The sequence below is a fragment of the Cervus elaphus genome, chromosome 5 (genome assembly GCF_910594005.1).
Source record: "Cervus elaphus chromosome 5, mCerEla1.1, whole genome shotgun sequence".
NCBI classification, from domain to species: Eukaryota; Metazoa; Chordata; class Mammalia; order Artiodactyla; family Cervidae; genus Cervus; species Cervus elaphus.
In genome coordinates, this window is record NC_057819.1 from 64,721,832 (window position 1) to 64,747,449 (window position 25,618).

Sequence of the window (25,618 nt, forward strand, 5' to 3'; positions counted from 1 at the left end):
ATGACATTTGGCTTTGGTACATTTTGTCAACTAGTTTGCCAAATGATCCAATTAGTTGACAGTCCTGCTAGTGGTGAATAAATGTTCTAGTTGTTCCATATCACTACCAGTTTTTGGTATTGTCATACTTTTAAGTTTTTGCCATTCTGATGAAATCATAGTAGTTATCTCGTAGTTTTAACATGCATCTCCTTGATGACTAATGACGTCAAGCATATTTTCAGATTCTTACTGACCATTTGAATATTATTTTTTATGAAGTACCTTTTCAAGTCCTTTGCTCGTTTTCTGTTATGCCTTTTTCTAGTTCATTTGTAGCAGTTCTTTATATGTTCTGGGCATAAGTCATTTGTATGGATGTGTGTATTGCAGATGTTTACCTCCAGTCTGTAACTAGCTTTTGTACTATATTAATGGTATCTTTAGATGACCAAAGGCTAACTTTAATGCAGTCCAGTTTATTAGTGTTTCCCTCCCTTGAGTGATTTTTGTGACCCTTGTATCTTTGCCTGTCCCCATATCATGAAGATACTTCGTCTTCTAGAAGTTTTTCTGTCTTACTTCTCACACACAGGTCTCTGATCCCCCCTGAACTTTGTGTGTAGCATGATGTAGAAGTCAAGGCTCATGTTTTCCCATGTTCGTATCATGTGATATGCATCGTTTATTGAAAAAAAATTCTTTCTCCACACAGGGGCCTTTGCTGTTAATCAGGTGATCATATATGTGTAGCTGTAGTACTTGGCTAACTGTGTTACTTCTTGGTCTTTTTGTCTATCCTTGCAGTGATACCACACTGTCTTACCCACTTACTAGAGTAATTAAGTCTGAAATAAATAGTAACATCAGCCTTGTACCTGGTAATTCCTCTAGCTTCTTTCTTCTTCAGGGTTACTTTGTACCTTAAACCTATTCATGAGTCTTTAGTTAAGTACCTTAATTTGCCTTTGAGTATCACTGATAAATTTTCTTTAATCTTTTCAAATTTTAATTTTAGACTCTTTAGAGTGAAGTGAATTAACTCATATATCTGTGTAAGTTCTTTGCTTACATAGTCAAAGCCAGTTAACTTGCTGCTTTATAGGTTAACTTCTTACTTAATGTCTCTTTTTGGAGATTCCCCTATAATGTTATTTCACTTTCTATTGAGGGATAGAGAAGGAAAAAAGGAAATGTCCTGGAAGTCTCCTCTTAATAGGTATGAACTTTACCAGTAGGCCAAATTCTTCCCTCATAGCTCAGTTGGTAAAGAATCCACCTGCAGTGCAGGAGACCCCAGTTTGATTCCTGGGTCAGGAAGATCCACTGGAGAAGGGATAGGCTACCCACTCCATTATTCTTGGGCTTCCCTGTGACTCAGCTGGTAAAGAATCCACCTGCAATGCGGGAGACCTGGGTTCAATCCCTGGGTTGGGAAATCCCCTGGAGAAGGGAAAGGCTACCAACTCCGGTATTCTGGGCTGGAGAATTCCATGGACCACATAGTCCATGGGGTTGCAAAGAGTCGGACGCAACTGAGCGACATTCACTTTCACTTCACTTACCAGTAGGCAAGACTCCTTGGAAGCAATAATTCAGTCAACCAGTACACCCCACTTTACCTCCGTAAAGAAGTTCAACATCATAAAGCTTGTTTCTCTTTATACCTGCTCTTATGAAAGAAAAAATATATCATGAGAGTTTCTTACATATTTAATATTTTGAAATAAAAATCACCTCTATGATCCCTTTTACTATGAGTGAAAACAATATTTCAGTAGCATCTTTTGACTCTTTTAAATAAATTATACTCAAGATCTGTTAGGCATATATTTGCCAACATTTTGGCACACTCCTTTATTTTCCTGAGCAATAAAAGGGAAATTGTATCAATATTTAACATCAAATTCATGTTTCTGTTTTCAAATAGATAAAAGTTCATAGAGAAAGTGTGTATAATGTATTGTTTAGCATTATGTAGACTAGTAAAGAGATTGTATAAAAAACTACCTCATAACTAGAGTTTTCTAGTTTTAAAAACATGTTTTACTAATATACATCTTTTATACATACTTGATGTCTAAAATTATATAACTCACAACAGTGTAAATTATCTTTTTTTTTTCCCTTTATTTATTTATTTTCTTTTCAGTGGGTTTTGTCATACATTGATATGAATCAGCCATAGATTTACACGTATTCCCCATCCCGATCCCCCCTCCCACCTCCCTCTCCACCCGATTCCTCTGGGTCTTCCCAGTGCACCAGGCCCGAGCACTTCTCATGCGTCCCACCTGGGCTGGTGGTCTGTTTCGCCATAGATAATATACATGCTGTTCTTTCGAAACATCCCACCCTCACCTTCTCCCACAGAGTCCAAAAGTCTGCTCTGTACTTCTGTGTCTCTTTTTCTGTTTTGCATATGGGGTTGTCGTTACCATCTTTCTAAATTCCATATATATGTGTTAGTATGCTGTAATGTTCTTTATCTTTCTGGCTTACTTCACTCTGTATAATGGGCTCCAGTGTCATCCATCTCATTAGAACTGGTTCAAAGGAATTCTTTTTAACGGCTGAGTAATATTCCATGGTGTATATGTACCACAGCTTCCTTATCCATTCATCTGCTGATGGGCATCTAGGTTGCTTCCATGTCCTGGCTATTATAAACAGGGCTGCGATTGATAAAAAATGAAATAAATCATAATGGCTTTTATTTAATGCATATTACACTTTAAAAAGTATAAAGTCTTATAAAAATTATATATATATATATATATATATATATATATATATATATATATGATATGAACGTGTTAGTTGCTCAGTTGTGTCTGACTCCACGACCCCATGGACTGTAGCCTGCCAGGCTTCTCTGTCCATGGAATTCTCCAGGCAAGAATACTGCAGTGGGTAGCCATTCCCTCCTCCAGGGGCTCTTCCCCACCCAGGGATCGAATCTGGGTCTTCTGAATTGCAGGCAGATTCTTTACTATCCAAGCCAAAAAGTTGTCATAACTTGGCTGGCCAGTTGGTGTCACTGTGGCCCAGTCAGTGAGAGTGTAAATGCTTCTGTTCTTTCTGTGTCTAATTGCCACTGTTTCATTTTTCATTTGATTTCCCTTCTTATTCTTATTCTCCTACTATGAGAGGCCCTGGTGGACTTTACCTCAACATTCACATTGAAATAGAGGATACAATGGGAGAATTTGCCCTAGAAATTCCCTGGTAGCAGCTTAACATCTGTTAATGCTTCAAGGTTTGTTACTTGTCTTAGAGGGGCAGCAGCTATGTGAAGAGAGAAGAAGATAATAATCTTAGTATTATTGCAGTTCTTTACAGCAAAACTATTTTTGCTTCTAAATTAAAAAGCAGTTGGTATTTTTTAAAGAGTAGTGTAAACTTTAATCTCTAAAGAATACAAATTATTCTTTTACTTAAAGCTACATGTTATTTATAATTTATTCTTTTATATTGTTGTTCAGTTACCCAGTCGTGTCCAACTCTTTGCGACCCCATGGACTGCAGCACTCCAGGCCTCCCTCTCCCTCACCATCTCCTGAAGTTTCCCCAAGTTCATATCCATTGCATCGGTGATGCCATCCAGCCATTTCATCCTCTGATGCCCTCTTCTCCTTCTGCCTTCCATCTCTCCCAGCATTAGGGACTTTTCCAGTGAGTCAGCTGTTTGTATCAGATGACCAAAATACTGGCGCTTCAGCTTCAGCATCAGTCCTATAGTGCTAGTCAAAATATTAGGTTAGAAATGTGCAATTTGTACCATGAGTTTAAAGAAGCAAATATTAGCTCCTTGTGAGTTAAATGGAAACTTCTTGTGAATTAAGTTATATTTGGCAGATTTAGAAAAATTACCTAAGCTAAAATAAAACTTTTCCTCTGGGAGGCCCAAAACTAAAATTCCTAATTTACCTTTTTCCACCTATGGACCTTGTCTCTGGAAAAACATACATATATACCAAACTGCCAAATCTTGTGTTCAATTTCAAGTAGTTTAGGATCACTTGAATTCTGTCTGTGGATCTTTGGGTTCCCTATGTCTTAAATATTCCTGGTCTACAAGTTTTGAAAATCACAGAATGTTAATTTAATAGAAGTACCTCGAAGATCCCTGGATCTCACTACTTTAGTTTACAGCTGAGGAAAAGGGGCCCTGAGGTTATGATGGAATTGCCTACATTGACTAGCTATACCAAAAACTTATGTGATTGGCTATAAGTACAGTGTCGTCAGGAATGTTCATTCATTACCTTATCTCCAGGGCCTGGCAGCAGTGCTACATGTAATTGATAATCGGGCTTTCATTAGATGTTTGGTGAATGAATGAACAAATATTAGAATGAGAACTAGAAACACAGTTTCAAGAGTTCCCTGGAACAACAGGAAGAAATATACTTTTAGACTGGACACATCCTGTGTCCTTAATTTTCCAGCATGCATCATCGTCATTGTTGTTGTTGCTGCTGGAAATTTTATTGTTTCAGAAGTTTTTATTGTTATTTTTCTTTTACTCTTTTTGTTGTTGTTTTGTTAAATTGCTTCTCCATTCCCCTGTACTTACCAGTTTGGATAATATACTTTAGCAGCCTAAAGACTTGAGAAAGAATAGAAGAATAGGAATTATAAGAGCCTGTTTTGAACATATTTCCCCCCCTCACCTTAATAATGTAACTGTCCATTTATGTATCTGCTTTTCCCAAGAGCTTGCAATTACATTTAGGACAGAGATAGTATATGCACACTGTACAGCTTATGGATCACAGTAATTTTTCAATAAAAGATTGAATTTTAGTTTGACTTAAATGTAACATATTTTCTACCTCAGTCATCCTACCTTGTAGTTTGAATAGTGTGTGATGAATGTTTCTGCGTTATCTGAAAAATTTAGTAGCTCAGTCACATTTGATGAGGGCTTTTCCCTAAGGCCAGTTTTTACCAGATGTATATCTTGGACACTTTTAAAGGTAGGCAAATGTTTTTCAAGGATTGTTTAATCCTTGCAAATATAGGTTCATTTTAATATTTACTTTTTTAAATATAGAATATATTCTTAGTGCTGTTACCACAAATTAAATTTTAAAATGTGTTTATTATATATACATCTATTAAATTAACTCTGGATTCGTATTCCTGTTTGGGAAATAGAAAATTGTGAATAAACATAATTTTTAATGAAAGGCTGAAGCCCTGTGTATCTTAATTATAATTTTTAGATTATGCCTTTATAAACAAATGCTATCATGGACAGCTTTCCCTATCTAGAAGAAATTGTTTTGAATGTAGTTACATAAAAATATTTCCACAGTAATAGTTTTTGAATGAATTTGGAATTTTCTTGATGCAAATTGGTGCATGATTTCATTCTTATCAAACTTCAGTACTACTTAGAATCAAGACAATAGTCTGCATGCAGGGGTTGGGGTGGGACCAAGAGAATAGACAGTAAACTGTCAGAAGATGGTGATGCTTTAAGTTCTTGTTAAAAGTTTGTTGAGTGACTGAGAGGGAGGTGGGGGAGGGAGAGAGAAGTGAGATTGAGACTGTGTGTGCATATATGTGTGTGTGTGTTGATAAAATGGAGAAAGCAGGCAAGCCAGGAGACTTGCTGTCTGGATCACTTGGAATAACAGATATGGGAGAAGACTGTGGTTGTAAAATAAGTTGTTAGGTTTAAAATTCCAAAAGTGTTGCTTCCTGAGCAATGACAAGGTTCAAAGAGTGCCCCTGGGAGTTCCAGTTGCCTAAGTAGAACTGGGCGTGAAAGATGAAAGGCATTGTATCTGACACTTAAGTGTGGGTTTGGGTGTTTTGTATTAGTTGAGTATATTTTTGAGTTGAGTTGAGTTGAGTATTGAGTGCCATTACACTTTTTTGGCCCCTTGTCTAACCACGAATCACCAAATCTGAATCAAACTACCTACCTTAGGCTTTCTACAAGCATACTGAGGGGAAAAAAATTATACATCTTTACAGACTGTTATTACTTCAGTTCATCATTCTACATCAATGTAGGTAGATGGGCTCATGCAGTAGACTTTATTTCAAGTATTTCACGATTTATATTTTTTTAAAAAGCAACATACATGCTGTACCATTAGTAGAATATTTTTGATGAGCTATGAAAACTCAGCTTAGTTTGGAAGGAATTGCAGACAACATAGAATCATTCCCTGAAAGTGTGCCCAATATAGCGTGCAAAACGTTGGGAACACCCAGGATAATAGTAGGAGTTGTAGACAGAACAGCAAACCTGGGTGTGTTGGCGCCCTGGACTGGCTGAAAAGAAGGTTAAGTGATGGAGTGCAGTAGTTTGGGCCATCCGCAGGGCGCTGAGGGGCGGAAGTGAGCTACACAGGGGCAGAAGGCTGTTCCCACGGCAGAGCTCCTCCTGGGCCCCACACTCCAGCTCAGCAGGATTTACAGCAGGCAGCTAAGAAGAGTGCGTTTTTAGTAGTTTTCTCAGATGACTCTTACCCAGGCTAAAGTTTGAGAACTGGTAGTTTACAGTGGAGAGCTGAGAAAATGCTGACCCTCCCTCTGCCCACTTGATAAACAGAATGTTGGAGAATAATGCGCTTTGACCCAGTGTAATTGTCAAGAGAGGACACCATGAGGAGGTTAAGGATGTTGCGTTTACAGCCGAATTGGGAATGTGGGAGTCTGTTGAACAACAGCTTTGCTTCTGGCAGATACTCCTTATAAGTAGCTAACTGTTAAAACAACCAAAGGGGATTTTAAATTACCAGAGTTCATAGAATATGTAACACAAAATTTTCGATGTTTCTTTTGAAATTATATAAATGCTATGGAAGGTTTTATCCATTTTGAAGAATGGGATAAGGTGTGTAAATTGAGAAAATTAAATGAAGTATTAGTATTATGTATGTGCTAAATGCTATTAATGCCAAAAAGGAGTAAGATAGATGGTCTTAGGGAGCTTGCTGTCTTGAGAAGGAGAGAATACAGACAAATAATGTTGATGCCATGTGAGAGGCGATGTTCTTAGCCTGGTATAGCATGGTGTAAGAGGAAGGGTATGACTGGTTAGGGAATTGCTCTCCAAGCCAGATCCAGAGGATGAGCTAACCAGAAGAAGAAGGATAAAGAGTAGTCCCATCAGAGGCAACTGTGAAGACCTGAAAACAGTAGGAGACCACAGAATTGAAAGTTCACCGTTGTTGGAGTGGGGAAAATGGGGGCAGCGGTGTGAGAAGTGCGCCTGAGGAGGTGAGTAGGGATAAGGTTCCGTAAAACCTCAGAACCATGTGGAGGTTCTGACTTTACCTAAAATGATGTAAAAACTTGAAGGGCCTCATGGCATTTGCATTTTAGAAAGTTGTTTCTGCCTACTGTTCAGGGAATCAGTTTCAAGGCTGAGGAGAGTAGAGACAAGGGAGATGGTTCAGTTAGGAACTCGGGAAGAAGGGAAGTGAAACTTTGGACTTTGCTCTGGGTAGATAAACAGTAAAGGACCCCAAGCCATCTTTAAAGAGGCAGATAGGAAAACTGGGAAAATGCAGCGTGAGGAAACTAGGGGGAAGGGAGTCTGTAGTTTATAGACTACTTGGAGAACCCGTACTGATTGTTGGTGGTTATAATGCATGACTAGCAAATTCCTCCCTTTTAAGCTTTTTCCTCCTCTCTCTAAGTAAAAAGGGAATTCTCATTAATAAATCTCTAGTTCTGCTTCATTGTAGTGTTGTGCATCTTATTAAGGATGTGTATTTTAAAGCAAATTTGCTGAACATTTGGTTTTTTAATTGTTAATTTTGTACTAACTTTAGTTCAAAAGTAGATTACTATGCTAAATTATAAGGTTACGTTTTTACTGCTACTGCTAAGTCACTTCAGTCGTGACTCTGTGCGACCCCATCCCTGGGATTCTCCAGGCAAGAACACTGAAGTGGGTTACCATTTCCTTCTCCAATGCATAAAAGTGAAAAGTGAATGTGAAGTCGCTCAGTCATGTCTAACTCGTCGCGACCCCATGGACTGCAGCCTACCAGGCTCTTCCGTCCTTGGGATTTTCCAGGCACGAGTACCTCATACTTATTCTTTCCTCTGTTAAAATATGCAAATGAGCCACCCCGTCACAACTTTATGGAAGCTGTAACTACAAGTATTAAATTATGTCCTTTGAAAAGAAACTATATGTGAAACTTTTTTTGACAAAAGCATTATATTTTAATTGTTTGAAGATTTATTTTTAAAAACTATTAAATACTCCAGTATTATAGTATTATCCTAGTAGCTTGAATAGAAAGTTAACTTCGGGTTTATACTGTTTTATTGTACAGTTGTTAAGCACAACTTTGCAAAGTCTTAAACCTTGAGTTGAATGTGAGCAATATAAAAATGCAAAGTAGGGATTTTACATTGTTGGTTGCAAATAGGCTCATTGTCTCCCAAATACATTCTGGAAACTAGAAGAAAATGCAGTAGCAGCTATTTTAAAAGTTACTAAGGTAGTCACAACCTTACCACTGAGACATTTAAAAAATTTAAGGGTTATGTAAAAACACATTTTAAAGTTCTTGTGAACTATGGGGCTAAATTATATTACTTAGAGAATGTGTGTTTTACAGAGAGCCTTCAACAAGCTTGTAAAGTACTGAGTGTTTTCTCACAAGTCATGCATTCCTCTCTCATAGAGCAGATCATTTTGTGTTGGAGCAACTTAACAGTCAGACAGCTATCAAAATGATAATTCTGTTCATAATCTGAGTGGACCAATTCATACCACTTCTGGTTAGGTTCCGTCTGTTAGTAACAATTTAAGCAAAGGAGCCTTGGTGCTTTTCAGATTTTACAGCTGTTTTACATAAAGGACAGGCGGCTTGCTTTCTGGAAGAACTTTCTGTTTGTTGAGTAAAGGACCCTTGGGACACCATTGGGAGAGGTTTGCGTGAAATGTACTATCCTCAGACAGCTAGAAGTTGTTTCTTCCAGAAACCACACATGACAAAATGGAAGCATCCCTTCACTTCTTGAAAAGTTAGGTGGTGAGAGGTATACATCAAATTTAGTGTTGAACTTGTTACTGTCTCCTCTCTTCCCAACTACTATTACTGTATCTCTTTTTTGGAAATTTACACACTATTTTGTGACAGGACAGATGATTCAAATGAGTAGAGTTCTTTCAGTTAAGTTCTAAGAATACAGTAAACACAACTCTCTTGAACCTCTTTTCCCCTTTGTATGTTGTTTACGGTTTTTTATCTGTCATATTTTGAGAGATGTCTTCAGTACTTTTTTACTTACTGTGAGCTGAAAAGCTGTCAAGACTTGTAGCAAAGCAATATCTAGGGAAACCACTCTATAAATAATTGACCTCAATAACCAGACTCACAAAGTTTAAGAAGTATCTTGGTGCTTTGACATTATTTATTTTGTAAGTGATGATTATCTGGTTTTTACTATGTGGTTTTAATGTAAATACAAATAAAAGGATCACTAATATTTAAAACTAGAAACCATTAATTTAGTACATTAGTATATTAAAAAATAAACTGGGAAGGTAAAGATGATTTATTCAGCAAAATGAACAGACTCAGAGATTTGCTTTTAAAATAGGAAGTAAGTAAAAGTGAGGGTAAAGAGTGTTTTTAATTCAAAGTGCCCCCCCAAAACACTGCTGCTGCTGCTAAGTCGCTTCAGTCGTGTCTGACTCTGTGCAACCCCATAGACGGCAGCCTGCCAGGCTCCCCTGTCCCTAGGATTCTCAAGCCAAGAACACTGGAGTGGGTTGCCATTTCCTTCTCCAATGCATGAAAGTGAAAAATGAAAGTGAAGTCGCTCAGTCGTTTCCGACTCTTAGCGACCCCATGGACTGCAGCCCACCAGGCTCCTCTGTCCATGGGATTTTCCAGGCAAGAGTACTGGAGTGGGTTGCCATTGCCTTCTCTGCCCCAAAACACTACACAGATGAAAAAGATGTCCTGTGACAAGAGATTTTAAGTGACACTAGAATATAAGTGAAATAGAATGACAGTTGTTGTCTATTTTGTACCAGTAGGAAATTACAAGTGGAGAATGTATTTGCATTAGTATGTTTAAACTTGAGCAGATTCTGAAATAATGATTTTTAATAGATATTTCTTAACTAAATTGTTTAAAGAAAACATACTAGGTAAAATAAATTCCGGGTTTCTAATAAACTGCTTGTAGCTATTTACATTTATGATATATTAATTAATGTTGTTTTTTGATGCTTAGTCCTATTTCTGTGTGGCCTTTTTCCCATTTGCAAAATAGTAGTGATAATACTACTAAATGAGGTTATTTCAGTCAGTTCCTCCTTTTATAGTTCCAAATGCATTAATTTTGGTTGCTGTGGTTGCCTGTCCCCAACACCACAGCTCAGATTGCTGTCACCACATTGTATTAAGTATAACTGTATAAAGTACAAACTTAGTGTATAAATGGCTCTGTGAATACCAACGCATATCATGATTATTGTGTAATGTCACTTTCAAAGTCTTTTGGTGATGGTCACTGTATTTGCTATTCATTTCATACACGGATAGCAGATCATGTGGCTGTGTTATCACCTTGTATTTTGCTCATAAACCCATGTGATATTCTACAGAAGTGGATAAGCAAAAGGGGATGGGTGAACGAAGATAGAAGTGCAGCAAAGAAGTAGAAAAGGGTAACAGTGGAAGGAGTGAAATTCACATCAGACCTAACCGAGTTGTAGAGGAAACAGCTGACCCGTAGGTCTCTTGGCGCTGCCGCACTGTTTGAGGAGCTCTAGACGTGAACCAGAGGAACTTACTGAAAGCTCACTTAGAAGCATAAGCAAGGAAAGAATTTTTAAAGTTTTGAGATGAGTTTTTGAAGTTCATGGAATGATCAGTTTTTCCCGTTAACCACTTTGCATGGTTTCGACCTGCTTGTTTATTTTTACAATTTTGATCTTGCCCTGTCATGCAGAGTGAGAACTGACTGTATGTAAAGTGCTTAGAACAATCCCTGGCACATAGTAAGTTCTCGAGAAATGTTTGCTATTGTGATTATTAGTAGTGTTGTAAAGATGATTTTAATAGAGGAGTGTGATGGCTAACTTTAACTGAGTGCCCCAAAACATGTACTGGGTATCTTGCCCATATTATCTTATCTTTTTTTAAATTTTGTTTTTTATCTTTGTGACTGCTGCTGGGTCTTGGTTCTTGGGCATAGGCTTTCTCTGGCTGCGACAGGTGGGGCGCCTCTCTCCAGTTGCAGCACATGGGGCTTGTCATGGTGGTAGCCTCTTCTTGAGCTCTGGAGAAGCGTGGGCTCTCGGGCAAGTGGGCCAAGATGCCCTGTGGCCTGTGGGATCTTCCTAAAAACTATAGAACATCGTGGAAGGTAGTTAAAAAAGGTCTAAATAAATGGAAGGAGATCTCACGTTCATGTATCAGATGGGAATCTCCCCAAATTGATCAGATTCAGCACAATCTTTGTCAGAATCGCAACTGGCTTTTTTTTTTTTTTTGGTAGAAATTGACAAACTGTTCAGATGTAAACACAAAGGATGCAGAATGCCCAGAGAATTGAAAAAGAACAGAGTTGTAGGACTCATTACTTCTGATTTCAAAACTTACTACCACAAAGCTACAGTAATCGGAACAATATGGTACTGACTTATGGATGACATCCAGATCAGTGGAACAGAATTGAGAGTAGAGAAATAGGCCCTACATTTATGGTCAGTTGAGTTTCAGCAAGGGTGCCAAGACAGTTTTCAATGTGGAAAGAATGCATGTATGCTAAGTCGCTTCAGTTGTGTCTGACTCTTTGTGACCCTATGGACTGTAGTTCTTCAGGCTCCTCTGTCCATGAGATTCTCCAGGCAAGAGCAGTAGAGTGGGTTGCCATGCCCTCCTCCAGGGGATCTTCCTGACCCAGGGGTTGAACCTGCATCTCTTACATCTCCTGAATTAGCAGGTGGGTTCCTTCCTTACCACTAGCGGCACCTGGGAAACCTGTGAAAAGAATAGTCTTCCACAAATGGTTCTGGGACAACTGGATATCCTCATGCGAAAAATGAAGTTGAATGCAGACCTCCCACCATAGCCCTCACCATAGTTAGAAATTAACTGAAAATGGATCTATGACTGAAATGTAAGAGCTAAAACTGTAAAACTCTTAGAAGAAAAATTTAGTGGTGAATCTTTATAACACTGGATTAGGCTCTTTAGTTTCTTAAATATGATGCCAAAATCATAAGCAATAAAAGAATGAAAAGGTAAATCAGACTTTATCAAAATTTAAAACTTTTGTGCTTCAAAGACCACCATGAAGAAGGTGAACAGCCAAGAAAGTGGGGAAAAAATATAAGTCATATGACTGATAAGTGATTTTTATCTGTATCAATGAAATGATAGATGCCCCAATTAAAAACAGGGCAAGAGATTTGACTAGACATTTCTGCAGGGGAGATATTCAAATGCAAATAAGCACATGTAAAGATGCTCAACATCATTAGTCATCAGGGAAATGTAAATCATCACTTCAGTAAGATACTACTTCACACCTGCCTTGTTGACTATAATCAAAAAGACAGATGATAACAAGTATTGATGAAAATGTGGAGAAATCAGAACCTTCACACATTGTTTTTGGGAATGTGAAATGGTACAACCCTTTCAGAAGACAGTTCTGACAGTTCCTTGAAAAGTTAAACATAGAGTTACTATCTGACCTAGCCAGGAACATAGAATAATGTCCAAAACTGGCTTGAAACTCAGCATTCAAAAAACAAAGATCATGGTATCCAGTCCCATCACTTCATGGCAAATAGTTGGGGAAACAGTGGAAATATTGACAGACTTCATTTTCTTGGGCTCCAAAATCACTGCAGATGGTGACTGAAGCCATGAAATTAAAAGATGCTTGCTCCTTGGAAGAAAAAAATATGACAAACCTAGACAGCCTATTAAAAAGCAGAGACATCACGTTGCCCACAAAGGTCTGTATGGTCAAAGCTATGGTTTTTCCAGTAGTGATGTGTGGATGTGAGAGTTGGACTGTAAAGAAGGCTGAGCATTGAAGAATTGATGCTTTCAAATTGTGGTGCTGGAGAAGACTCTTGAGAGTCCCTTGGACAGCAAGAATGGCAAACTATTTGTTCCTAAAGAAATCTACCCTGAATATTCATTGGAAGAACTGATGCTGCAGCTCCGATACTTTGGCCACCTGATGCGAAGAGCTGACTCATTGGAAAAGACCCTGATGCTCGTGAGTTTGAATAAGCTCCGGGAGTTGGTGATGGACAGGGAAACCTGGTGTGCTGCAGTCCATGGGGTCTCAAAGAGTTGGACATGACTGAGCAACAGTAGCAACCAGAGTAAGCAATCCACAGAAAGTGGGTGAGTGTTGGTGAGGGGCTGGGGAAAGCTAGAAACGGAAAGTGACCTCTAATGGGTACAGTTTCTTTTTGGGGTGATGAAGATGATTAGATGATGATGGTGTCTGCACAGCCTGTAAATACACAAAACCACAGAATTACATACTTTAAAAGGGTAAACTTTGTAACAGTGAAGTGAATTCACAGTACAGTGGATACTATGTGTCTATCAGTCAGTCAAGAAATAGAGCATCATTATGACCTTTTAAATCACTGCTCTTTCCCCACATGAACCACATGGCTCAATCCCTCATTTTGTTCAGAATTCTGCACACATTTTACCTCTTCAGATAGACCTGCCCTGAATATCCCATCTAAAATAGCACCCTTTGCTTGTCACTCTGTATCCCTCTTACCCTGCCTTAAAAAATTAAACTTACTACTTCTTACAGTTTATGCTTGAACAATGGGTTGGGTGTCCACCCTACCTACAGTCAAATTTTTGTATAACTTTTCCTTTGATTCTCTGTATCCACAGTTCAGCCTCTGAGGAGTCAGCCACCTTGGATCTTGTAGTACTGCAATACAAGCATATTTATTGGAAAAAATATGATATAAGGGGACGCAGTTCAAACCTGTGTTTTTCAAGGGTCACCTGTATTTTCACAGTACTGAGATACTGTACCTGAGATACATTTATTTACTATCAGTCTCCTCCTTCCGTCACACCTCAGATGAGTCTGATGGACAGAGGTTGTCTGTTTTCTGCAGTGCTCCATGTGTAGTGTCTAGAGCAGTGGCTGTCGTGAACATGGTGCTCATTAGATGTTGATTCAGTGAATAAATAAATCCTCTGTCTTTCAGAGTTCAAGAAGTACTTCCTCTTCTCTTATTCGGTTCTCCTGGACTTAGCCCCTATTCCGAATTCCTCTGATACTGTCTTTACTTTGGCACCAAGTTCAACTTTTATATTAATGTTTGCATATCTTGCCTCTCCCTTATGGTATCTTTTTCTTTGCGCAGCAAGTCTAACACAGTAAGAGTAAGCAGATGCTCAATACATTTTAAAGTGAGCTTATTGGTGTAGCAACTCTGTTTATTTGGGATGTTCTGGGTCTTCGCTGCCGCTCAGGCTTTTGTCTAGTCGTGTGTGTGGACTTCTCATTGTGTGGCTTCTCCTGTTGTGCAGCACAGGCTCAGCATACAGCCCTCGGCGGCTGTGGCTCCCAGGCTCAGGGCCTGCAGGCCTCGGCGGCTGTGGCTCCCAGGCTCAGCGCACAGGCCCAGGAGCTGTGACACATGGGCTTAGTTGCTCTGCAGCATGTGGGATCTTCCCAAATCAGCGATCAGACCTGTGTCTTCTGTGTTGGCAGGTGGATTCCTTACGTTGAGCCTCCAGAGAAGCCCTCAACTTCTTAATCTGTATGATGTTTTCATAAGTCCCTTAGTTTATTTAACAAATTCATTTATTTGTCCAACAAATATTTATTGAATATGTTAGTGATAATCACTATGACAAAAATAAAACTGGATGATCGGAAAAGAAGTTCCCCTGTGAAGGTTGCTGGAGGTTCAGATTATAGCTGTACATTGTATGTAGTGGAATAGGGCCTTAAGGAAGAATTTCAAAGACATCTTCTAGCGTGTCACTAACTTATTGTTATGAAGAGCCAAGAGGGTCCAGTCATAGACTGATTATGAAAATTGGGTAATTCCTCATATCCAAGCCAGAGGCAAGAAAGAACTTTTAGTTGGAAATCTGTGTTTCATGCTTTCTCTCTTTTCTTTTACTTGAATTAAGATTGAAATAAGATTGAATGTCAGATATTGTATTTATTACAGTTACAAGCTAAATTGCAGTTAGGTTGGCAAATATCAGTAGTTTAAAATAAATCTTAAATCACAAGAGATTTTCTTTCCCTCATACTGATTGAAGCCCTGTTTACCTAGCTAACCTGCAAATCAAAGGGAAACTTAATATTGCAAGTGAATGATTTGTTTATGTTAAACATCACCCAAGGCTCATCAAGATGGTATTAGACATCAGTGAGCTTTTTAATATTAGACATGACTTTTTAGTCATCTTAATTCTGTCCTTAAAATGATTTTCCTTATGTATCAGAAGACTGGAAATTTGAAATTGAATTTTAATTGAACTTTAATATCTGTCTGATGCTTCAGTCTAAACTAATGAAACTGTTTTATATTTGGTTACACTGTATCTCTTAATAGCAAACCTGGCTTAGTTTGCTGCAGATGTACATCATCTTGGACTGCCATGACAGCATAAGGGAATGCTACACAGTAGAGAGAAACAAGTTCACTGTGTGACCAGAAGGACATAATTATGCTGAAGTGCTATGTGATATGGGATGTTTTACAAGATTTTCTCTTTTATTCCAATGTTGCCAAGGATTTGAAGCGTTCATTACCAGCTGGACTTGGTCTCTCAGAAACGCAAATCACATCTCATGGCTTTGACAGTACCAAAGAGGGGGTTATTGAAGCAGGAGCACTTCAAGGTAAGGAACCCATTGATTTTAAAGATGAACCGGGTAGAAGATGGGAGGTCACCAAATGCTACCTTTATTAGAGTTGAGAACTTTTGATTTCATGATAAAACACTGATTATAAACATAATCCTTTTTCTCTTCAATTTAGGAATTGTTTTAATAGTTGTCTTTATATAAACAGATCAATGTGCATAATTTCACTGATTGCTACTTGAAAATTGGTTTTAAAATACTGAAATAAAAGCTCAAAAATTATATCAAGAATGCAGATTTAAATTATTTTAGTGGTAACCACAAAACTTATGTCAATATTGATTTGTATAAATACATATTTCTTATTTCAAAGCAATTAGAAAATGAAACTTTTATTTTTCTTACTCTATATTCTGTGTCGGCAGTCTCCCAAGAGCACCCTCCAATAAAGTAATTTTCAAAGAGGACTAACAGGACTCAGTATATAGTCATAGTTCAGACGATGATTACAGCAAAAGTACACTGAGCACGGTTGGCAAAGGCAAAGGATGCCTGAGCTAAAGATCGAGGGAGACGAAGCATCACCTTGCAAGGGCCCGTTCCCAGTCCAGTCACACAGGACATGCTTCATTCTCCTAGCAGAGCTGCGACCACAAATGTGAAATCTTGCTAACCAAGGAAGATAAGTTAGTGCCTAGGATTCTTATTGGAGATTGTTCACATAGGCACCCTCTGCCTTGCATGTGCCCAGATTCCAGACTCCCAGAAGGAAAGCATAAACCACATTGTTTGTATAAACAGTTTAGGCATAGTGAGCAAGTCTTACAATTCCGGGAATGGCGAGAATCACTCCAAAATTATAAGTTCTCAGATGCCAACTGAGACCTAATCTTTTGTAAACTGGTCTTTTCAAGGGTAAATAGTTAGATCTAGTATGTTAGCTCTTTTCTGCATACATCCCATGTATATGGTTTTTTTTTTCTTTTTTAATATAAAGAAAAATACTTCCTTTTTAAATACTCTTGCCTATAATAACCTTTTTAGGTATTTTTTCATTTTTACACAAGTGAAAGAAAGTGAAATCATGTGGATGTAAAAATGGATTGTTTTCTTGACAGAGCTCTAGTTAAAGTAGCAATAGTTGGGTGTTCAATGAAGTATTTTAATTTTAATACTGCATTCAGTTGCTCAGTTGTGTCTGACTCTGTGACCCCATGGACTGCAGCATGCCAGGCCTCCCTGTTCATCACCGACTCCTGGAGCTTGCCCAAACTCAGGTCCATCGAGTCGGTGATGCCATCCAACCATCTCATCCTCTGTCGTCCCCTTCTCCTCCTGCCTTCAATCTTTCCCAGCTTCAGGGTCTTTTCCAATGAGTCAATTCTTTGCATCGGGTGTCCAAAGTATTGGAGCTTGAGCTTCAGCATCAGTCCTTTCAATGAATATTCAGGGTTGATTTCCTTTAGGATTGACTGGTTTGATCTCCTTGCAGTTCAAGGGACTCTCAAGAGTCTTCTCCAATGCTTCTCCAGTTCAAAAGCATCAGTTCTTCGGTGCTTAGCCTTCTTTATAGTCCAGCTCTCACATCCATACACGACTGCTAGAAAAACCGTAGCTTTGACTATATGGACCTCATCGGTAAAGTAATGGCTCTGCTTTTTAATATGGTGTCTAGGTTTGGTCGTAGCTTTTCTTCCAAGGATCTTTCTTCCAAGCATCTTTTAATACTGTATTATAATTTCACAAATTGAAAAAAATATCTCCATGCCTTTGTACTCCTTAGCCCTCTTGCAGTATTCTATATTTTATTATACTAATGGCCTATATTTTAGTGAGAAACAACTTATATTTTAAAATATATTCCTTGCTAAATGGATCCTAGAAATAGGCATTTAGGGTAACCCAGTATAGTATCTTCTACTCTAGGCTGTAAAATGAGTGGGCTCTCTACTGACATCTTTTTTTTACCCTTTTCATTCTTATGTTCACAAAAACACAGATCAGAAAGGAAGCATATGTATCAGTATCTCAGTGGTCATTGCATAGCATTGTGGTGGTGTTCTCTAGGCTGTAGCTTTGAACTTGAGAGGCTGACCGGCTGCCTGAGACGCTGAGCATTTGAGGACACACGGCACACTGTGTGACAACGTGGTAGCAGTTTCCGGCCAGCCACCAATTTCCAAATTTAAATGGCAACGTAGAATTAAAAAAAAAAGACTTTTACAGTTAAAACATTTGAAGATTTTCAGTGGAATTGTTTAGCTGACGTTTGGTTTTATCCTTTCCCCCTTAAACAGAATAGTATATGCAATAATCAAAGTCAGCTGGCATTGTAACCTGTTGTACATGAACATGAAGTGCCAGTCAATTTCACTTGCTTATAGATCCATCGTAGTCCCTCAAATTGGAGTAAAAAATGTTTTGTGATAATGGCAGTAATTTGTGTCTCTTTGAATTGACTTTATAAAACATTTTTTAAAACAAGCTACATAGTTAATCAGTATGTTAAAAAGATAATCATTCTGTCATACTCAGATTCGTTAAGCATTTACTGGAAAGTTGTAGTCAAGTGTTCTTGTTTTGAGGCATGTATACATAAATTGGAATGAACATGATTTTCTCATGTTTAAAATTTCAGATATGTTCTTATTGTTGTTCAGTTGCTAAGTCATGTCCAGCTCTTTGCAACCCCCATAAACTGCAGTATGCCAGACTTCCCTGTCCTCCACTATCTCCTGGAGTTTGCTCAGACTCATGTCCATTGAGTCAGTGATGCCATCCAACCATCTCATCCTCTGTTGCCCCCTTCTCTTTCTGCCCTCAACCTTTCCCAGCATCAGGGTCTTTTCCACTGAGTTGGCTCTTCACATCAAGTGGCCAAAGTATTGGAGCTTCAGTTTCAGCATCAGCCCTTCCAATGAATATTCAGGGTTGATTTTCTTTAGGATTGCCTGGTTTGATCTTGCAGTCCAAGGGATTTCAAGAATCTTTTCCAGCTCAATTCGAAAGCAACAGTTCTTGAGTGCTCAGCCTTCTTTATGGTCCAGCTCTCACATCCATACATGACTACTGGAAAAACCATAGCTTTGACTATATGGACCTTTGTTGGCAAAGTGAAGTGTCTGCTTTTTTAAATTTTGAGTTTTAAGCCAGGTTTTTCACTCTCCTCTTTTACCCTCATCAAGAGGCTCTTTAGTTCCTCTTCACTTGTCATTAGAGTGGTATCATCTGCATATCTGAGGTTGTTGATATTTTTCCTCGCAGTCTTGATTCCAGCTTGTGATTCATTCCAGTCTGGCATTTAACATAATATACTCTGCATATAAGTTAAATAAGCAGGGTGACAGTATATAGCCTTGTCGTACTTCCTGCCCAATTTTAAACCAGTTCATTTTTCCATGTAAGGTTCTAACTGTTGCTTTCTGTCCTGCATGCAGGTTTCTCAGGAGACAGGTAAGGTGGTCTGGTATTCCCATCTGTTTAAGAATTTTCCACAATTTGTTGTGATCCACGCTGTCAAAGACTTCTCACATAGTCAGTGAAACAGAAATAGCTGTTTTTCTGAAATTCCCTTGCTTTCTCTATGATCCAGTAGATGATGGTAATTTGGCCTCCGGTTCCTCTGCCTTTTCTAAATCCAGCTTTTACGTCCAGAAGTTCCAATTCACATACTGTTGAAGCCTAGCTTGAAGGATTTTGAGCATTACCTTGCTAGCGTGTGAAATGAGTGCAATTGTGTGGTAGTTTGAACATTCTTTTTGTTGCCCTTCTTTGGGATTGGAATGACCTTTTCCCGTCCTGTGGCCACTGCTGAGTTTTCCAAATTTGCACATATTGAGCGCAGCACTTTAACAGCATCATCTTAGGACTTGAAATAGCTCAGCTGGAATTCCATCACCTCCACTAGCTTTGTTCCTAGTAATGTTTCCTAAGGCCCACTTGACTTCACACTTCAGGATGTCCAGTTCTAGGTGAGTGTCCACACCATCATGATTGTTCGGGATATGATAGTTCTGTGTATTCTTGCCACCTCTTAATCTCTTCTGCTTCTGTTAGATCCATACTGTTTCTGTCCTTTCTGTCCTTTATTGTGCCAATCTTTGCATGAAATGTTCCCTTGGTATCTCTAATTCTCTTGAAGAGATCTCTAATCTTTCCCGTTCTGTTGTTTTCCTCTGTTTCTTTGCATTGATCACTGAGGAAGGCTTTCTTATTTCTCCTTGCTATTCTCTGGAACTCTGCATTCAGTTGGGTATCCCCAAGAAAACGAAATGCAAGAAGATGAAAGTGGTTGTCTGAGAAAGCCTTACGAATAGCTTAGAAAAGAAGAGAAGCAAAAGGCAGAAGAGAAAGGAAAATATATACCCAACCAAATGCAGAGTTCCAGAGAATAGCAAGAGATAAGGAAGCCTTTTTAAGTGAACAGAATTTAGGATGAAAAAATGTCTCATGAAAAAAGGTTAGGAGTTGGGGCTCTGTTAGCTCTCTGGGAAAATGACTGAATGATAACTTTATAAGGACTCTATTACCATTTATTTTTCCATCTCTGGAGCAAATTTAGAAGAAATTGTGCTTAAATTCAGTGTAACAATAAATATTGAAATCTACCCAAGAAGTACATGGTAGAATCAATAACAGTGGAAACCATGAATAAATCAAAACTCTTAAGAGTGAGTTGTTCTTGGTATCTGAGTTTTGTTTTAGTGGGGTTTTGATCGTTGCATACACATTATTCATATTCCTAGACTTATCCTGTTGAGAGAAAACTGAGCTAATTCTCCAAATTTCATCAATTAGCAAAAGCCTAGAGTTTCAAGAGTTATTTTTGTTGGAATGATTTACTTATTATTTGTGAATGATTTTAGTAACTAAATTAGTCTGACTTAAAGGTTTGAAGATACAGACAACAATTAACCCTTGAAAGTAAAGCAAATAGTTGAAGGTATCCACTTACCTCAGCACTATGTCTTTTTGCTACTTTAGTTTGGAAAGTTCTGTATCATTTGTGACATATATGTTATACATATCTCATGTTAAATCACGGGATTATTTCTTATGCAAGATTAATAAACAATAATAGCCAGAACAACAGAGCTCTGTTCCTGGGATTATCACGAAATGGAATTATAGTAGTCATCATTTATTGAACTCTTCTTTATGTAATAGGAGAGATAGAGTTTTTGTTTAAAGTAATGATTGCATTGGATAGCCCATTAGATGCCTTCCTTAACAAGTAATTTATGGATTGATGTTTTTTGTATTGAATTTAATAACAGAGATATTATGGTATGGATTCAGAACATCTGAGGATCTAATAAGAAGCTGTTTAAACCTCTCTGAGCCTCTTTCTTCCTGTAGTTTAGTTTTAGACTAGTTGATTTCTGTTGTCCGTTCCAGTTTTAAATTTTTGTGTTTCAGCAGATTTTTTTTTGAAAGACAGGTATCTCATTTTGAAAGGTAATGCCATTCTATTTAGATATATTGCATGTTTTGGATTTTAATGTTAGATTCAGTCCAGATTAAGTTTTCCATATTATTAAAACTAGTGACTGTTCCTGATCAGAAGTTAGTATATCTGGGATATGAGAAAGTTGGCATGTAATTCTTATTAGAATATTTTAATTATAAATTTGATATGTTATATGTTTTTAGAAAATTGGAAAAGAGTGTAGTTGTAATAAAATTATGTTAGAAACATTAAAATATATTCAGCTAAATGTGAAGGATGTTAATAATTTTTTCAGTTTCTTTTCAATGATCACTTCCCTAAAGACATACAACCTTTAGAATTTAAAATAGTCAATTGAAGCTGCACAGTTTTATGCTGGACATTAGCAACAATGTTGGGTACTCAATTTTTCTTACTTTTTAAAAAAACTAAGGCTCAGAGATCTTGAGTAATTTGCCAGGGTGTTCCTGATACTATTTGATAAATAGAGCCAGAATTTCAAACCCAGAGTTAGAATTTTAAAACTCAGTGTGTTTCATTCCAAAATTGTATTCTTTCCTCAGGTTCTCAAATTTAGTTGTGTTTGAGAATAAGTAGCTTTTAAAAAACTACTGTTGCCTAATGAGCAGCATGGTGACTATAGTTAATAATAATGTATACTTGAAATTTGCTGATAGATCTCAGGTTTTGTCACCACACACAAAGAAGGTAGCTATGTGAGGTGATGGATGTAATTATGTTACAGTGTATACATATATCAAAAAATCACTTTTTACACCTTAAATATATGCTATTTTTATTTATCTAATAAATAAAACCATAAAATCAATCTAATAAAAAAGCTAAAGCTTTCCGCTCCCCCCACCAAAAAAAGCTCTAAAGATAACCTGTTTCTGTGATAATCAGTAGATCTTGTGGAATGTCTCAGGTATGTTTTAAAAGCTTCAGAAGTCTTATGATTAATCAGAATAGCACTCTGTATTATCACTTCTCAGGCTTCAAAACGCATACAAATCACCTGAAGATCTTGTGAAAATGCAGATTCTGGTTAAGTAGGTCCGTGTTTCTGAGGAGCTCCAAGATGACATAATTGATGGAAACCCCTTGCATCCATACTATGAGTAGCAGTAATCTGTACTAGGTGATACTTGATTTATGATTTGAACTTTTGGCTATAATTTCTGTGAAGGCTGATTCACTCACATTTCTTTGAATGTTAATGATAAATTTGATACAAGTGTTACGTGCCTTTGTATTTCTACTTGAGCTTTCCTTCCTATGTTAGAGTAGCAAGTTATAAAATGTTGAGTTAAGCTTCAGTATCATTCAGCTGTATCCTTTAATCACATACTTTTAATTGATTTGAAAACAGCAAAGTCCAGGTAAAGTCCTGCTTAAACATGATCTTACCAAGTTTCTTCTTACAGTTATGTGTTTTGTTTGGTTTTAATAGTTTGATGAAAAGTTTCTAAGAACTCATCCTGGTAGCATCCATTTATTACTCGTCCATTTCTGCATGAAAGCAAGTATATTAGTTCCCAACTTTTAATCCTTTTTTTGAATGTTTTAAAGGCAATGTCAGTATAGCTGTATTCAAAATGTATGTTGTGTGGAGGAAGAGAAGCATTTTCACAGAGAAATGTCTGCCCTTTTCAGGTTGCCCAGCACCACCTCTGCCATCTGTTATGTCCCCCAGCAGGGTGGCAGCTAGCCGACTGACTCAACAAGGAAGTGATTTAATTGTTCCTGCAGGTATTCACTGCACTGGTTGGATAAAGCCCTTCTTGCTACTGCTGAAGCTAAACTAACTCACTCAGTTTCATATCGCTTGCTTTATATTCTTAGGTGTGTGTTATTCTGGCTTTTTTGGTGGCTGCTTTTTTTTTTTTTTAACGATAAGGAAAGTAATCTCTCTAGCCATAGCTTAATCTTTCTGGCTTTTCAAAGTTCATTAGGTGCAATCTCAAACATGAAATTTAAGTAACTTTATGAGAAAAAAGCACTATAAAGTTTGATTCATTTTTAATCTACCTTTCTTTTCTTTGCTCTGGAAAATGTTACTTTACTTATTTGATCTTAGACTCTCAGCTTTGCTGCTCTGCCATCTGTTTTCAGTTAAATAAAACAGGACTTTCAACAGTTGGGTTGTTCATTATTTGGAATGAATCAAGTGGAAAAGGTTGTGTCTTCCTGTTTTCAACTTTGACTTAACAACTAGTTGTCAAATTGCATCAAAATACTATGTAATTTTCCAGTTATGCCCAGTGAAAAGTACTGGGAAAAACCTATTTCTTTGCATTGGATTTGCTTTTCACTTTAATATTGCTGGACTATAAAAACAGGGCAAAAAGTAAACTCTGTGTTTCTTTTTACATGAAATGTTAATATTTTATATTTTGTTTGTGTGAGAATTTTGTAAATTCTTAAATGCATTTGATTTTATATACTGTTCTCCTTCTTAGATTATGTAAAACTGTGGTAAAGCCTGGCCTGGCTATAGGGGTGAGAGAAGAAATTTTTGCTGACTCTAACCTTCTAAAACCATTTTATAAAATGTTTTCTCTTGTCTTTTTTAAAAATTGTTATTTTTAAATTATGATATCTATATTCCAAGTTATTAGCATCATAAATGTTACTAAATATGTTCTTCTGTGAAAAATATTTTACTGTGAGAAACTGTATAGTTGTGGCGTTGCTGTTACGTCATAATTTCTTAGTTGTTGGAGTAACGCATTATCAGGGCTTTATACTGCCTGTATTAATTATAGCTTTGGGGGAAGTGCTGGGTTTCCTGAGAAAAAAATGAGGCACAATGTAGGTCTCGTTTTAACAAAACCTCATATACTACAGTAAGATATTTTTAATGACTATCTAAAGTTATAGTATTTTTAAACACTCCAAAATTTTGGTAACATTCTGTTGTTGCTCTCTTCTATGTAGTATAATGAAAGGAGATCACTGTGAAGAGTGTGAGTGAGCCTTTCAGATTTTTAATGACAATTTTTTAAGAATCATTAGGTTATAAGATAAATTGTGGAAATTTTATTTTCCTTGAAGTAAATAGCAGTTTAGAGAAGAAGGCCTATTGCAGAATTTTTTTTTTCTTTTAAGAAGATAGACAAACCAAAGAAAAGTTTTTTTTACAGTTTCAGGAAATCATCCTTAAAATGATTTCAAGAAGTTCTGGTCCTTTACTTTGTGGGAACCTCCTTATTTCTTTAAATGCATAAGTAGTTTAATTTGAACTGCATCCGTGTTTTGTTTTCTTTCTACTTGTCTGTGTGGTTTGCATTTTTATCTTTTGTTCTGATATTACAGGTGGCCAAAGAACCCAGACAAAAAGTGGGCCAGTTATTCTAGCAGATGAAACTAAAAATCCTGCAATGGAAAAGTTAGAACTTGTTAGAAAATGGAGTCTAAATACCTACAAGGTTTGTAATTTTTTTTAATGTTTCCACCCCAAGTAGCTCTAAGAATTTCATTCGAATGTTACTCAAATTATTATTTTGCAATTACATAAATGTATAGGAGAGAATAATGCTCTTTAAACATAAATATACAATTGAAAATATTTTGTCTTATTGATCTTTACATAAATGTAGTTTAAAAAGTCAGTAGGTTGAGTTCTAAAAAGAGCTACTAAAGTTCTTATTAATTGACAGATAACACATAATTAAGAGATATGTCTGGGAGCACATTTAGCTGTAGAATTGCCATAGATATATTTGTCACAACCTCCATCTTTTTGATACTTTATAGCAGTGGAATGTCAAGAGAGGTATATTAGTTTTCCAAAGTTTGGAATTCTCTGATCTTATTGTAATAACTAAGCACTAAACTGTACAAATAGTATATGAGTTAGATTTCAAAGGTTTATTGTTGTTAAGTGTATTGCTTCAGAGTAAGTATTGATTACTTTTCTTATATTCTCCTAAAGTAAATAAGCAAAATTTACTCTGAAGCAATACAGCTATATTTGATGTGTTACAAATAGAGAGCTCAAACCCCAAATTAGTACCTTTGAGTCTTAACAGGGATGAGACAGTAGAGTTCGTAAAATAGTTAAGTGGATGAAAACCCTAACAGTTCTATTTAGAGCTCAGCGTTAATACTCGCTCTGTTTGTGAATTGGTAGTGGGCCTAGTGGTTTATAAATCAGGAATTGTCTGTATTTTTATACAGGAGTCTCTTATGTATCTTCTAAAGAGTAATACAGAAGTGCATTTATTTTTTCAGTTTGTATTTTTAAAGTATGATCTTCAATTTTCCACAAAAGTACAGGTTTTCTTAAGATGATAAAAGTGCCCTGAAACTGCTGCATGAAACTTTCCAACAGTGACTTAGCTTTTGCCC

At 37.1% G+C, this 25,618-nt stretch overlaps 1 protein-coding gene across 7 annotated transcripts in view; it reads left to right on the forward strand.

Moving 5' to 3' along the window:
- ARFIP1 (ADP ribosylation factor interacting protein 1) overlaps nucleotides 1-25,618 on the forward strand; it is a 128,688-nt gene that overhangs the window by 51,616 nt on the left and 51,454 nt on the right. For 6 of the 7 annotated variants that reach the window (XM_043902623.1, XM_043902620.1, XM_043902619.1 and 3 more), the window contains 3 exons: nucleotides 15,744-15,852; nucleotides 22,922-23,017; nucleotides 24,584-24,696. In XM_043902623.1, coding sequence (XP_043758558.1) covers nucleotides 15,744-15,852; nucleotides 22,922-23,017; nucleotides 24,584-24,696 — 318 coding nt within the window. The remainder of the gene's footprint in view (nucleotides 1-15,743; nucleotides 15,853-22,921; nucleotides 23,018-24,583; nucleotides 24,697-25,618) is intronic. The other variant, XM_043902621.1, reaches the window with a different exon arrangement.